Source organism: Coenobita brevimanus, chromosome 27 (assembly GCF_032717465.1).
Source record: "Coenobita brevimanus isolate Jiangsu-jjx chromosome 27, ASM3271746v2, whole genome shotgun sequence".
Lineage (NCBI taxonomy): Eukaryota > Metazoa > Arthropoda > Malacostraca > Decapoda > Coenobitidae > Coenobita > Coenobita brevimanus.
Window position 1 is genome coordinate 10,314,250 of NC_136980.1, and position 15,629 is coordinate 10,329,878.

General features: G+C 43.3%; 1 protein-coding gene across 1 annotated transcript in view; it reads left to right on the forward strand.

Moving 5' to 3' along the window:
* The window catches only part of LOC145394437 (alpha-L-fucosidase-like), a 30,033-nt gene continuing 14,404 nt past the window's right edge, over positions 1–15,629 (forward strand). Inside the window, exons 1-6 of the mRNA XM_080268300.1 lie at positions 1–117; positions 941–1,066; positions 5,325–5,382; positions 10,420–10,578; positions 10,939–11,187; positions 12,093–12,256. Coding sequence (XP_080124426.1) covers positions 1–117; positions 941–1,066; positions 5,325–5,382; positions 10,420–10,578; positions 10,939–11,187; positions 12,093–12,256 — 873 coding nt within the window. The remainder of the gene's footprint in view (positions 118–940; positions 1,067–5,324; positions 5,383–10,419; positions 10,579–10,938; positions 11,188–12,092; positions 12,257–15,629) is intronic.

Here is a 15,629-nt window from a genome sequence, read left to right on the forward strand (position 1 = left end):
ATGGCTATGTACGCCCTGGCAATGACAGTACTGCAACGACAGATCAAATACGAGGCCACCAATGTAAAACAAGTAGCCCATGCAGACGATCTCACAGGTGCTGGCAAGGTGGAAGATGTGAGGAAATGGTGGGACCTTGTAACATCTTCATCGCTCTGAAATTGGTCATCACCCTAATGCAAGTAAGTCCATCTTGACTGTGAAACCAGCATACCATCAAGATGCACAGGAAGCCTTCAGACATACAAAGGTGATAGTGACAAAAGAAGGTTTGAGGCATCTAGGTGCAGTGATTGGAACTAAAGAATTCAGTGGCAAATATGTGAGTGATTTGTTAAAGACATGGGTAGAAGAAATACATTTACTATCCAGCCACGTAAAAACAGAGCTTCATGCAGCATACACAGCATTTACGTATGGTATAAAGCACAAATGGACCTTCGTGATGCGGACCATGCCAGACACAAAGTTGCTGCTACAACCACTGGAGGATGCTATCACGGAATCATTCCTCTGAGCACTGACCAATGGCCACATCCCCACACCAGAAGAGAGGGATCTCCTTGCACTGCCACCCAGGATGGGTGGCCTTGGCATCATAAATCCAGCAGCCACGGCAGGCTATGAACACAGAAATTCACTTAAGCTCACCGAATCCTTCTCATGGAAAATTTGTGCCCAGGTTGAGAGAATGAAATCTACCAACAACGGCATAAAGATATAAAGACACACATAAGCAAAGAGTGAAAAGCAAGACAAAAGGACCAGCTACAGCACATAACCGAGCATCGTACATCAGACCAGTGCAGAAGAGTTGAAATGGCACAGGAGGCTAGGGAATCAAACTGGTTGACAACCCTGCCTCTCAAGGCAAACGGCTTCCACTTCAACAAACAAGAATTTATTGACGTCATAGCCTTGAGATATGTGTGGCCAATAGATAGCCCACCTCAACAGTGTGCCTGTGGCACTGTCTGATGCAAACCATGCAGTGGTTTGCAAGAAGCGAGGCTTTGTGAGCATTCGACATGAAATAAGTGACCTCACTGCAAAAATGCTACAGGATGTATGATGATGTCATCACTGAGCCAGCTCTGCTCCCTCTAGGCGGTGAGCACTTCATCCACAGAGCAGCAAACACATCAAATAATGCAAGAGTGGATGTCAGTGTTCGTGATTTCTGGACACGTGGGCAGAGGGCTTTCTTCGACATTAGGATATTTGATCCAATGGCAGCCCGTCACCGCAAAGTGTCTCTCGAGGCTGCACACAAAGGGAATGAACACAAAATATATTTATCAAGAAAGGATCCAACATGTCGACCACGGCCGATTCACCCCCCATGTGTCCACAATATCAGGTGGGATGGGTCTAAAGGCGGTGAGATTCTACTCGAGACTGGCAGAGGTTCTTTCTGAGAAGAAGCGTCAACCCCGGAGTTCTGTTATGTCCTGGATGAGATGTCGACTGTCATTCTCCCTCGTGAGGTCTGCACTCAAGGGCACAAAATCATCAGCCCTCAGGCCTGTCACTCTGGCTGGGATGGATTACGAAGCTTCTGCGGTGGAGAGTAGCATGGACCAGCGACTCCAACAGATTAATATCTTTATTAGCATTGTAATGTTAAGGGAAAAAATTAAGTAACAAAAGTAGTGGTATATGGTTGGTAAACACAGCCGTTGGTGTGTTTGGGACCAGCGGATTGTAATATTAAGGTTAGTGGAGGGATGGAGTTGAGAGGTATATGAGGGAGGGGGGGGTGAGTTGGGGGGAGGGGAGTCAAATGGTGGGTGACAGAGTGACTTGGAGGCGTTTTGTCTGCGGCCACCCTTTGCGGGATTAGGGCGTCGGGCTATAGATAGATAGATAGTTAACCTTCGCATTGCAACTCCAAATGGTGAGCTGCATTATGAAGATTGATTTTGCTCTTCACAATAAAAAAAAGTACCAGTAGTGAGAATAACATGGAAAATAAGTCACTGTGGCGGAGGAAGTAGTAGTAGTAGTAGTAGTAGTAGTAGCAGTAGTGGCTGTTTGTTATTGGTGTTGGTGGTGGCTTTGTTTTTGTTATGGTTGTCTTTTTTTTTTTTCTGTCTCTACTGTTCTTGTTGCTTTGATGTTTGTGGTTGTTTTGTTTGTTGTCTGTTTTGATGTTTCGTTGTTGTTATTTTTGTTATCGTTGTCGTCGTAGGTTCATCTGAGCATGTGAACCCAGTGGACTACAGGCTGAAGTTGCCTCCTGCAGTCGACCATCTTCTTTTCTGGTCAGAGGAATGCAGCTGAGGGACGTGTGTTTTGCCAGGCAGTGGGGCCGGCCAGTCGTATCGGTGCCACTACATGAAGGCGTCTCTCTCAGATGTTGGCATGAGTGAAAGGCGGTCGATGGTGGCAGGAATAAAATGATAAAATGTCACTGAATTGAAGAGGTTGAGCCATTCACTTTGATGATGTATTATTATTGTTGTTGTTGTTGTTGTTGTTGTTATTATTATTATTATTATTATTATTATTATTATTATTATTATTACTACTACTACTACTACTACTAATACTACCACTACTACTACTATTACTACTACTACTTATATCATTACTATTTATAACTCATCAGCATCATCGTTATTATCGTTATAATTTTCATTATTATTATTATTATTATTATTATATCCAGACCATTTTATTATGTTTAGGAAGAAGTGTTCTAACTAGAGAGATTAAACAGCATTCATTCACCCCTTCTCTACTTTTATCTTTATTCTTGTGTCCCCCAGACGATTTTATTCAGCTTAGACGGAACTTCGGGCTAGAGAGGTATGTTAAGTACCGTACATCCGTAATCACACTAAATTCTACGTACTGTGTGTCTGCGCCGTGAATACAAGCATGAGTGTGAGTCTGCGCAGCGTGGGGAGGGATGGGGGAAGGGAGTCACATGAGAGATGGATTGGTCATAGTCGCCAGCCTCACTTGAGTGCTGCCCAGGATGTCGAGGTGCTTCTTCTTCATCTCTTGCTTCCTCGGTCAGTCCAGTGCTGGTATCCGTGTTGTTTATTTCCTAGTGTCACAAGTCAGATCAATGTCCGTAAATTTTCCCAGTGTATAATGAAGCATCCTAGCCCTAATTTTATTTGGTAGGTGTTAAGTGAAATGAGAAATTGAGAAAAAATAATCTGCGTAAGATCCACTTGTCTCCAGCCCGTGTTTGCATTTGATTTCGGCTCAGTGTCAACTCGTCACCATTCTCGTCAAGACTTACGCTGTTTTTGTTTTTGTTTTTTTTTCCTCTCAATATTATGCCTTCTTTAGCCAATCAATTTTTCCTCATTACCCGTCCCCGCCCCGGCGTGGCTAGGGGACGGGTGTTGTTTCCACTCGGTTTGTTTGTTTGTTTGTTTGTATGTGTTTGTTAACACCTTTACGTGAAAACTACTGGTGCGATTTTGACTAAAAAATGTCAGGGATGAAGGGCTATAACCTTATGATCGCCCGATTAATTTTTGATCCAAATTGGGCCAAGGCCCAGGAAGTAGGCCAAATAAAGATTAAAAAAAAAAGGGGGGGGAGGGATTTTTTTTTTTTTTTGCCATAACTCCTTTCAAACTCGTCATATCGACATGAAACCAAAACCTAAGGTGCATCTTTCAAATCTGCATCCTGTAACATGCCTCATTACATCAGGGGGGTCACCCCCCAGTCAGCGATAGGAGGTTCAGTGTAAGGTGGGTCGGGCCTAAATTTTCAAATGGGCATAAAATCGTCAGTTTTCACCCGATTTATTCCAAATTTGATATGTGGCATCTTTGACTAGGCATCCTGTTGTGTTTATACGTTGGCACTAAAATGACTGCCGGGGACGGGATTGCTGTGCCTTGGCACCGCTTCGTGCTTCATGTAATGTGTAGCGAAGCCTCTTTCAGACTCACATGCTGTGTTTAGTGAGTGGAAATTGAAATGGGAGATAAAGATAATATCCAACATTTGGTAATGACTGATTCTCTTCATTAACGTTACTTGTCATCACTCGCATAGTAGGAATTATCGTGGTATTTCGGCTATTGTGTTACTGGTATTCCCGTCGTTATTTACCTGTTAATCGTACAGTCGATCAAAAACTATCGCGCTGGAAGGGTCCGGTGATATCCTAAATGACCCGTACTGCGTGTGATATTCCGAGTTACTCCATTGTCCGAATATGCATATGTTAAGAGTGCTAACCAGGAATTCTACAGCAAGCAATTTATAGCAACGAAATTTATGAACGTGGGGTGTCACACTCGCGTGAAGTGTGCTCTCTCTCTCTCTCTCTCTCTCTAAATATTTTGATCGACTGTACCTTATTTCATCAGATGTTTACCGGAGTCAGCACTGTAGTTATTTTGTAGGTAAAATTATTACCTTTAAATCCATGATAATATTATTGACTTATTTCTGAGATCGCCAGACCATATCATCCATCCGAGAGGGAATGTTTCATAGCGAAGATAACGAAATAATGATATATATATATATATATATATATATATATATATATAATATATATATATAATGATATATATATATATATATATATATATATATATATGGTTGCCAGTTCGAAGACTCTATTAAGCTGAAAAACGTTTATTGGAGATCGCACGAATATAAACAAATGTCCTGGAAATATGTTAAAGTGAGAAAACGAAAAAGTTAAGCGCTTTAGATCCACGGCAGTTGTTTACATCACGTATTTAGTGCTAAATCATCGACTCTGCATCATTCTGTTCCTTCCACGGGCAGTGCATTTTGTATAAGCAGCATCTTAGTCCTGATTTCGTTGTCATATTTAATGTTAGTGTTTCTCCTTCCAACCCACGTTAACTTAACCTCTTTCACGTCATGCAGGTCAGCTTTTATATTCCAAAAAGAAAATCATTGGCTGACATCCCACATAGAAATTGCCCTTCCCTAGAAAAACCGAACAAGAGGGGCTTAGAATGAGTATAATTTATTAAAGCAATGTTCAGACACAAGTAGATTAATTCAGAGGCAAATCAGTCAAAATATTTTATCCTTTCAAGTCGTTCCAGGTTCATCAGGGAAGTCATATGCCAAAAGAAATCTCAGTGTGTGTGTGTGTGTGTGTGTGTGTGTGTGTGTGTTAGATTTTCAAGTCTTTCAGGTCCTTTCTCATTCTTTTAAATCCATTACATCGAGCCAAATATGTACAGATCATTCCAGATTATGTGAACGGAGTACTGCACCAAAATTCAGTACCTTGGCTGCTCCTTATGTATTTAAGTATTTATTCATTCATTTTTATTTATTTTTTTATTTATTTGTTTCAGAGACATGTGTTAGGCAGGGAAGTATACTGGATGAACTGGGATGATGGTGAGCTGTCGGGTATGTTGAAGTATAACCTGTGAAAATTGGGCATCGTAGTTCTATTGATATTTGAAGCAGTCACTACTCCATCTTCCGAAAGGAGGATGGTAAACTAGAGGAGGGACAGTTTCAGCCTGTAGTCCACCGCATACACTTCCGGATTATCCTGGAGCCATAATAGCAACAACAGATGCATATAAAAAACTGAGATTTAAGTGGATTTAAGTAAACAAGAGGGAGACATGTTTACGAGGCACTGAAACCTTAGTAAATAAAGCAAACAGCAGTGTATGTGGTAGTGCTGGTGAACTGAACGAGGGTGGGGGAGAAGGGGGAGACTATCAGCTACCAGACAAAGGACAAACACCACCACTACCACCACCCTTACCCACCACACTTCAGCCACTACCATCACATTGTCCTACCACATTGCCAGTAATACCGTTCCACCACCAACCTAACCTACCACACCACACTACCGCTACCACCACATAACCACCACCATGACTACCACACTGCCTTACCAACACCATACTAGCACACCATACTACACCACGCCACTAGAACACACTACCACACCACACTACCGTACCACTCTTCCTCTCAACACTATCGCACCACACCACCACACCACACCACACTATCACACCTCTTTACAACACCACACTAGTAATGCATCACACCACACCATACTACCACCACAGCTTACCATACCACACTACCTCTACCACCACACCACGTTATCATCCTACATTACCTCACCACAACTACCACACCACAACTATCACACCATGACCACTCTACCACATCACACCACACCACCACATCACGCCACCACCATTACACCACCACTACCACACCACCACTACCACTCCAGCACACACTACCACACTATACCACAAGCCATACTACCATCCCTACCACGCCAAAGTAGGTTGAGGTGGCGACAAATCGTACTTCTCTGGAGGAAAATATTCGCCAAAAATCAAGAAAGGGGTTTGGCTGATCTCCACGAGCATCATAAAATACCTGATGAATAAAGCTGGTTGTAGTAGTAGTAGTGGTAGTAGTAGTAGTTGTTGTTGTTGTTGTTGTTGTTGTAGGCCCATGTTTATCTACAACACAAACCCGGAAGACTGCAGACTGAAATTGCCCTCCTTCCCCATCCCACTATCCTGCTTTAGGGGGTAGGGAGGGGACAGGGACGTTTGTATAACCAGGCAGCTCCACCGCCGGGTCATATCGCTGCCATCGCGTGAAGGCGTCCCTAACCAGTGCCAAGTTGGTTTTATATATATATTTTTTTTTTCTACCCCTCCTTATAAACGATCTGTACTGACAGTGGGCGTGTATTGTTCGGCATTTTGGCAACGCTTTATGTGTGAAATGAAAACAGTAGTAGTAGTAGTACCCTAGTAGTAGTAGTAGTAGTAGTAGTAGTTGTTGTTGGTGGTGGTGGTGTCGTAATAGTAGTAGTAGTAGTAGTTGTAGCCCCAGGTTCATTTGTAACGCGAATTTGGTGGACTGCAGGCTGAAGTTGCTCTTTTCAAATTTGATATATTAGGTATAACAAGTTAGAATTTGGTGCCAAGTCATTTCCCCCTCCCCCTTTAAGTTTCATACCGGTACGAGTATTTCCTTAAAGAGATGTGGCTTTATTATTATTATTATTATTATTATTATTATTATTATTATTATTAGTGTTTGTATCATCTTTAACTTGCCCTAAGAGACATCTTTTTGTCCTGAACAGTGGTAAGTGGGGAGAGAGAGAGAGAGAGAGAGAGAGAGAGTTGTTTTGTAGTATCGTAGATGTTGCCAGATACTCTGTAGTTTGTTTTTCGCTTTTTTTAGCTCATTTAAATTTTTCTTTTTGTATGGGTAGACGGTACAGTATAATAAACCTGTGTGCCATACAGTACTATAGTCGCGGCGCGCCACTCTGAGGTTGTTATTATCGTGCTCTGCCAACCTACCATTCAAAAGTGCGTCTGATTTCGTGTATAATATGAGACGCATGTGATTCGTGTATAACATGTTGTGTATAATAATATTCGTGTATAATATATTTATACATGATTCGTGTATAATATGATACGAAATCGGACGCACTTTTGAATAGTAGGTTGTCAGGGTACGATAATGACAGCCTCAGAGTCGCGCGCCGCGACTATAGGGCCGCAGAGGGACGCCTTCACTTGGTGGCATTGATATTCGTAACTGGGCGGTGGATCTGCCTGGCTACACAAAGGTCCCTCAGGTCTGTCATCCTCTGAAAGGCGAATGGTGGACTGCAAGAAGAAAGACAATTTCAGCCTGCAGTCTAGTGGGTTCACATTCATATGAGCCTGGAGCTGCAAACTTATAATAATAATAATAAGACGAAACAGCCCACACCCACACTATATTTTTAATGAATTCCTCTAACAGGTCGCGGGTTTGGATGGCCATTCATATTTCACAGGAAACAAATCCTATATCTTATTAAATGACATACCATCAAAATCTACAGCTATCTATAGTCGACCAACACTAGATCAGCAACGCAATATATTATACTAGATCCTCCAAAAAATAACACACACACACACACAGACGCCAGTCCTCCGCCTGTCACAGTGTTAATATACAGACGCGGCAAATTTGTCCGACCCCGTTTTCTTTTACTAATGTTAAGTGGTGACTATGCTGGGTCCAATAGTGAGGAAACGAGAACATCGACACAGATCACCCCCTTAGTATGATTTTATCCCCACCTCACACTACCACACTACCACATCATTACCACCACACCACCACTGCCACACACCACACCACCACTACCACAGCACGCCACAACCACTACCACACTACACGACCACTAACACACTACACCACCACCACACCTCACCATCACTTTCCTCTTCGTTTTAGCTTCGCCCAGATATTCGCCATTCTTCAGGTATTATTCCACGTAGCTCAGTGGCAGAAAAAGACAATACTACGGCTCTAAATCCTTCCCATACCACTTCTTCATGACTAGCATTATATTCTAGTGTTAATCTCTCGCAATAACTCAGTAATCAAGCTGGAGAGGTAATAATTTTAGGCCAAGTTAGAGTGAATAGGGTATAGACTCTGGTATCTCTTCCTTATCAGTCTTTATCAGTTTATTTCTCTGTCACATTAACTTTCACAAACCCGTATGACTCAGGGCTTCTAACTGGGGGTGGAGGCTTCGTTGCACCCTTTACTTAGCGATTTATTTCTCACCTTATCCTCCAGCACTTCTTGTATATCACTGATGAGAAATATGACAGGTATAAAAACAATGTAAACAGCTCAGACGAGACTGTTTAGGTGTACTGTACAAAATAAATAGCTTAAGGAGAGGCGCGATGAAGCCTCCTGTGCGACTTTTAACGCTGAGAGAGAGAGAGAGAGAGAGAGAGAGAGAGAGAGAGAGAGAGAGAGAGAGAGAGAAAGAGAGAGAGAGAGAGAGAGAGAGAGAGAGAGAGAGAGAAGAAGAAGAAGAAGACGAAACGAAGAAGAAGAAGAAGAAGAAGAGTCTCTGAAGTTAGATGGACTACAGTACTAAAATCGTCCAGTTCATGAGATGGACGATTGTGATGGTATTAGCACTCCCAGACTCCTTTGACTCGCTCTCAGATGAATTAAAATTGCTTGGTTTTAGCTGGAGGAGAATACTGATACAGGCATGAGAGGGTTTTATATTTATATGTTATTTATCCATTCTGTGTCCATGTTAACGGTACCTCTTCAGCACCTGGACATATATATTTTACCTACTGCGCCACCAGAGGAGTTTATACCGAATAGGGTAGACGCATGGTAGTGAAGGCAACATACAAACTCTGCGAACCAGTTTTCCTGTGAGATATCTCCGATAAGCTGAGTACAGTCTTCCGGTGATAGCAAAAATGATACTCGCAACAGACCTCATTCTGTACTACCCATAACCTTTGCCATAATTTGTAGCGATTGGATTTTAATCAGGGGTACGTGTGCCCCTAAGGAATACGAAACCTTAAAGCCAGGGGTACTAGACACACCGACAAATGCAACGTTATACTTATGTTGATACTGAAAATATATATGCCATAGATACGGTAGATAAATAGACAGATTTTCAGTAACTTTGTGCCACCATTGAGAGGTTTCAGTGTCAGAGAGACGGATAAGTGATCAGTTTGCTTTTCAACCTGGATTCCATAAGTGACAGCGATCAGATGAAATAGGATTTTGTTGGGCTGAAGATAAAACAATAATGTCCGAGTGGAATTTGAATCAGCGCAACCACATAAGCTTTGGTATGCTTAACTGAGATCATTCCCACAGTTGGCAGAGAGAGTTCTGATTGTTCTCGCACCGTTTGCCATCACATACATTTGTGAGGTAGGTTTTTCATTGTGCTTACACATGAAAACAAGGCAAGAAACCATTTGGGTGCAAGCAATGATGAGTGTGTGCCTCTTTCAACGAAAAAAAAAAAAAGAAAAAGGAAGAAAAAGAAAGAAACTGGTTCCCACCCTGTCATCGCCTAAAAAAAAATATAAATAAAAATAAAAATATAAGATGCCGGTGTTTTCTGTGTAGGATGGGTGCTGTAATACAACTGTTACTGAACTGTAACCAGGTAAATGACGTTTCAGCAAAAATATCCAGTTTTGACTCAATATGGTAATTAAATGATTTACATTTCTTAGATGTATATATATGCTATTGATCCACTTTTTTTTTTGGGGGGGGGATGGAGAAGTAAATAGCTTTCTGAATCTCATATATTTTACTTTAAAGTCAGTTTTTGTTAAGGAGTGCAGGAGAGTATTATGAAAACTCCAACGGTACGAATACCGAAAAAGGATAAGAACCACATTTCTGTAGCGACTGGTGTTTACGTCCACTGACTGCATGGCTGATTAGTATTTCTGTATTACACCCAAAATATCAACGTCCCTTACACCAGCAGACCGAAGCATCCCCGCAACACACGAGACTTGAGATGCGTACTACGTGGACCACTCCCTATATATCAGCCTTTCACTTTGCACTCAGTGTGTGCTGTGAGAGCCGAGTACCAACCGAACTGGGCGTCACTGGATTCCCGCCCTCTGCCCAGCTGGTATGACGAGGCAAAAGTCGGCATCTTCCTCCACTGGGGCGTGTTCTCCGTCCCGTCCTTTGGTTCGGAGTGGTTCTGGGAGTTCTGGCAAGGTAAGGTGATTGTATCTGTACCCAGCAAATAATCAAGAAATTTACTGAAGAGTCCTACAGCCGTATGAGTAAAATAATGCTGAAAATGTTAGACACTGGGACCATGGCATAGCGTTCTAGCCGGCATCAGTAATTACTTTAAAAACAGTTATAATATAGCGTAAGTGTAAATCATCCCACACGTCAAGCCTCTAAGCCTAAACCGTCATTCCGCGGCTGCTGGAAACGAGTCAAGCCATTTAGTCTTAGTTACTATTCCACACAACCAAAAAAGCACCATAGTCAAGCCTCGAAGTAACTAAAATCTATAACTCAGACATTACATCTGTCAACCTGTAATTTTATCCTGCCATTCCACAGGTGACAAAAACCAGGCGTACGTGAATTTCATGAAGAACAACTATCGGCCTGATTTCACCTACCAAGACTTCGCCCGGGATTTCACCGCTGAGTTTTATGATCCTGAGGAGTGGGCCCGGATTCTGGATGCTTCTGGTGCGCGTTATGTTGTGCTGACCAGTAAACACCACGAAGGGTTTACTCTCTGGCCTTCTAAAGGATCATGGGGCTGGAACGCTATGGATGTTGGGCCGAAGAGAGACCTTGTGGGTGAGTGCATTGGTTTTTCTCTGTTGTTCCTTCCATAGCATGTCCTTCATAGCAACACTGCACCATAGTTTTAGCCTTTTAGGACATATTAACACTTCCTTTCTTCTGTTGCTGGTGATGTGGCCTTATATCCTCTCCCAGGCGGTACGTAGGAGGACTACTGGGCCTTGAAAGCAGGCTGTGAAGCCTATGCCCAGAGTCGGTCACATAAAAAAAAAAAAAAAAAAAAAACGCCTTCATCCGGTAAGGGGTAACCACAAACAAGTAGTCTCCATGTCGCCCTGTCCTCTGTCGTTCGCTTGCCCTTCCTTCACTCCATCCCTCCATCTTATCCTTGATCTCCCCCTCCCCTCTGCCCTTCACCTCACTCACTCACATACACTCTTCTAGTTAGTTCTCATTCTCCCCCTTCTCCACTTGGCCGGACTTACCATATCTAAAGGAGTAAAATCTCTATAATGGCCGTCTGTTTAAGGTAATCTTGCAGCTGCTTTCCGTTTCCAAGCTGCACATATCCACTTCAGGCTGTAACACTCGTAACCCGAATAAAACAACTTGGAGACGGCAAGAGTATAATGAAAAAATGTCCTAGGGAGCAAACACTGACTATAATCTTTTGTTTCAGGTGATATGGCGGCTGCTAACTATTGCCAGACTCACTGTATCTAAAACAGTAAACACTTGTGATCTTCGGCATCTGCTATCCTTTGCCAGACTGTCACATCCTAAAGAAGAAACACCCTGATCTTCTGCATCTGCTATCCTTTCTCTGGCTTTTGACATCTAAAAAAGTAACAAACCATTATCAAAACGTTCTGTTGGAGGTGATCTGGCTTTTCCTATCTATTCCCAAGCTCCCAACGTCTAAAAAGGTAACCAATATGTATCACAAGGTTCTGTTTCAGGTGATCTTGCTGCTGCTGTCAGGTCCAAGGCCCCACACATCCACTTCGGGCTGTACCACTCCCTATTCGAATGGTTCAACCCCTTATTCCTGCAGGACAAAGAGATCAGCTTCCAAACACACGAGTTTGTGACCAGGAAAACCATGCCAGAGTTGTATGAGCTGGTAAGTCAGACAGCTTTTTCTTTAACCCTCTCATAATCGGAGCAGCCCTGGTATTTTATTCAACTAACACCAGGCCATTTTATTCAGCTGAGAGTGAGACGCATGGGAACCTGAGATTTTTCATTCCTTTTCCTTTAGTCATGTCATGGTCGGGACAACTCTAGACTCATATTCCAGCTACTGACAGACGACTTGACTGAGCTACGTTAGTCCTAGAGTTAATCAGGAGAGCAGAGGGAAATGTAGTTGGTGCAATGAATGTCTTGATATAAAACAGAGGACTGGGTGTGGAGGCTGCAAGAGGATGGCATGAAAGTGTGTTAGTACCCACATTAACGTATCAGTGTCAGACTTTGTAATGGTATGAATGCACGAAGTAGAAAGTAAAGGCAGTGGAAGTGGGACTATGCATGACAGAATGAGAAAGTAATAGCAGTGGATCTGGGACTATTGGGGAATGTGTGTGGAATGCATAGAAAGAAGGGGATGAGATATAACGCGATTCGCTAAAGATGTGGAGTAAGGAGCCTGTTGATAATAGTGTAGAGGAGCGAGCTTTGATAGTATGGTCACATGAAGAGAGATATAGGTAGGGTTGTTGTTGTCGTTGTTGTTGTTGTTATTGCACCAGGCTCATCTGAAAAGTGAACCCAGTGACTGCAGGCTTAAGTTGTCACAGCCCAGTCCACCATCCTCCTTCCAGGGGATGGGGAGTTAGTTGAGGGGCTTGTGTATAACCATGTAGTTGATACGTAGTTATATCAGTGCCACCACATGAAGGCGTCTCTCTCCAGAACCAAGAAATGAGAAGAATAGGGTCTATGTGAGTGAGTTCGGAGGTGTTTGGAAATATGGTAAGCCACGAAGAAGCTGGATAGATAAGATAAATGTGTGAGAAAACAAGATATGAAGGTCAGTGAAGGTAGAGTTTACAGGGATTTTGCTGGATGAAGTATTTACGGAGGAGTACAGTCGGCTTCGGGGACCATGTTACCCTTTGCCATCCCGCTCTCACTCATGTGGCAGCGGCGTACTAGTCGTGTGGGTGGGAGGCAGACAGCAGAGATTTTTCGTATTAAGTATTGTGATACAGTACATCGACATATTAACATGCAGTCGAATGACCCACCGGGGATATAATATAATGTGGAATCTCTGTAAGGTGATGTGGTGTTACCCACAGTAAGGGAGGGGAGAGGGGGGAGGGAGGCAGGTCAGGAGAACAGGAATGCCGAAGAGAGAATGAAGCGGCAAAACAACTTGTGAACTGCAAGGTTACGAACACCTCACAGTTTACGATTACTAAGGCCTTGTGAGTTTTTAGGGCCTGGATGTCCCCATAACCTCCTACTCTTCTCCCCCTAGAGGCATGTAAGACAATGACGGAAGGGAGCTAGGACAGTATCACTATTACCCATTATAACCCAGTGGAAACGTGGGACAGCTTCATTCCCCTTCCCTTCCTCCCTTCGTCTCCCATTCACGGTGCTTCGATGCTTCACCACCACTTCGGTTCACATTCCCATTCTCCTGACTTCCCCCCCCCTTTCTCCTTTCCCTTACCTCACCCCCTCCATTACCCTACCTCTTCCACCTCGCCACCACTTTCTTCATCAGAGGCAGCATTATTCATTGTAAGTAGCACCACATACCCTCACAGTGATTCCATTCTGTATTATATCCTCCGTGGAACATTCAACCGCGTCTTGATATGTCGATTTACTGTATTAGACTATATATAAAAAAAAAAATCTGCTGTCTGCCTCCTACCCATGCGAGCAGTACGCCGTTGCCACATCAGTAAGAGCGGGGTGGCAGGGGGTAACACGACTCCTGGAGCAGACAGTACATGGTAAGGGTTTGACACATCTCTCCTGTAACTCAATTGTCAAAGGAAATACTCTGTCTGGCAAGTGTGTATGTGTGTGTGTGTGTGTGTGTGTGTGTGTGTGTGTGTGTGTGTGTGTGTGTGTGTGTGTGTGTGTGTGTGTGTGTGTGTGTGTGTGTGTGTGTGTGTGTGTGTGTGTGTGTGTGTGTGTGTGTGTGTGTGTGTGTGTGTGTGTGTGTGTGTGTGTGTAACTAACCTCAAAAATACACAAACAGTTTGAGCAGATTGTTATGCTTGTGAGATGGCGCCAGGATTGCGAGGGCTTGAATGATGTGTGAATGATAGTGTGGCCATTTCACGGGGCATGCTCTTGATGGCTCTTCTACTAGTGTATTTCCTTTGTATGTGTTCATACCTCACCAAAGCCATAGGTGGCAAAAGAGGTCAAGATGATGATGATTACACAACCTCGAAGGCGTCCTTTTCACTCTAGTCATACAGCCTCCAGGCGAAAGTGGCCGAGGTTTACATACGGTCTTTATTAACCGCTTCACCTGGATGGATATAGCCTTCGTTAACTCCTTCACATAAATGCCCTATAAATGTGAATAACACTGGTCAGCAGCAGCGGGATAAACTGAAAATTGTCCATTGGCTGGAAGGGTTCAATCAGAATTTCTTTTCCTTTTTCTTCCTACGTCACTCCCCTGTAAGTCAGACAGTTTGTGTGGTCTGCGTGTCTGTGTGTATGCTGTAAGCCAAATACTGTTAACCCTTTCTGGCCAAATCAAGATTAGAGTACAGGTTAATACAAATGACGTCTTTCAGCTGAAAGGATCATGATCATCATCATCATCAGCAGCAGCAGCAGCAGCAACAGCAACGGCAGCAGCAGCAGCAGCAGCAGCAGCAGCCATTCCTTTTCTTCCCCATCAGGAGCTTAGGGGCTCCGGGTTAGGGTATTCGGTCCCAACACTGAAGGTCAGGGTGACCAAGCTCACTCGACCCTGTGTGGCGTCACGTGAGCAATAAACCCCACCCATTCCTCAGACGGAAACCATTACAGGCGCCATCCAGCTGCAGCATTTTAACCCACCAGACCACCAGTCGTCATTTGGTTATATGGTTACAACTCAGAGTAGTAAATGGTTTCCTGGGTTACAGAAACCCAATTGGTTGTCAGTCAGTGTACAGTAGTCACCTGTAGACAGCACAACATCGACTGAGTCGATGATGGGCGCCCCTCCAGCTACAGTAATAATAATAATAATAATAATAATAATAATTATTATTATTATTATTATAACTAGAACTCTGAAACTGTCCTGCAGACAGTCACTAGACTCCACCTAGCTACTCCTTCTTACAATGACCTTGACCCCATTAGGGAGATTTGGATTTTTTTTTTCTCTCAGCAATGGCCCACACCAGGACACATAACCTGGGCCATTCAGATGCCTTGCGCAGGTCGTGTTGAAATCTTCAGTAGGCACGACCAATTCATCTCGTTCACAACACATTACTGATATGACTCTTTCTGACATG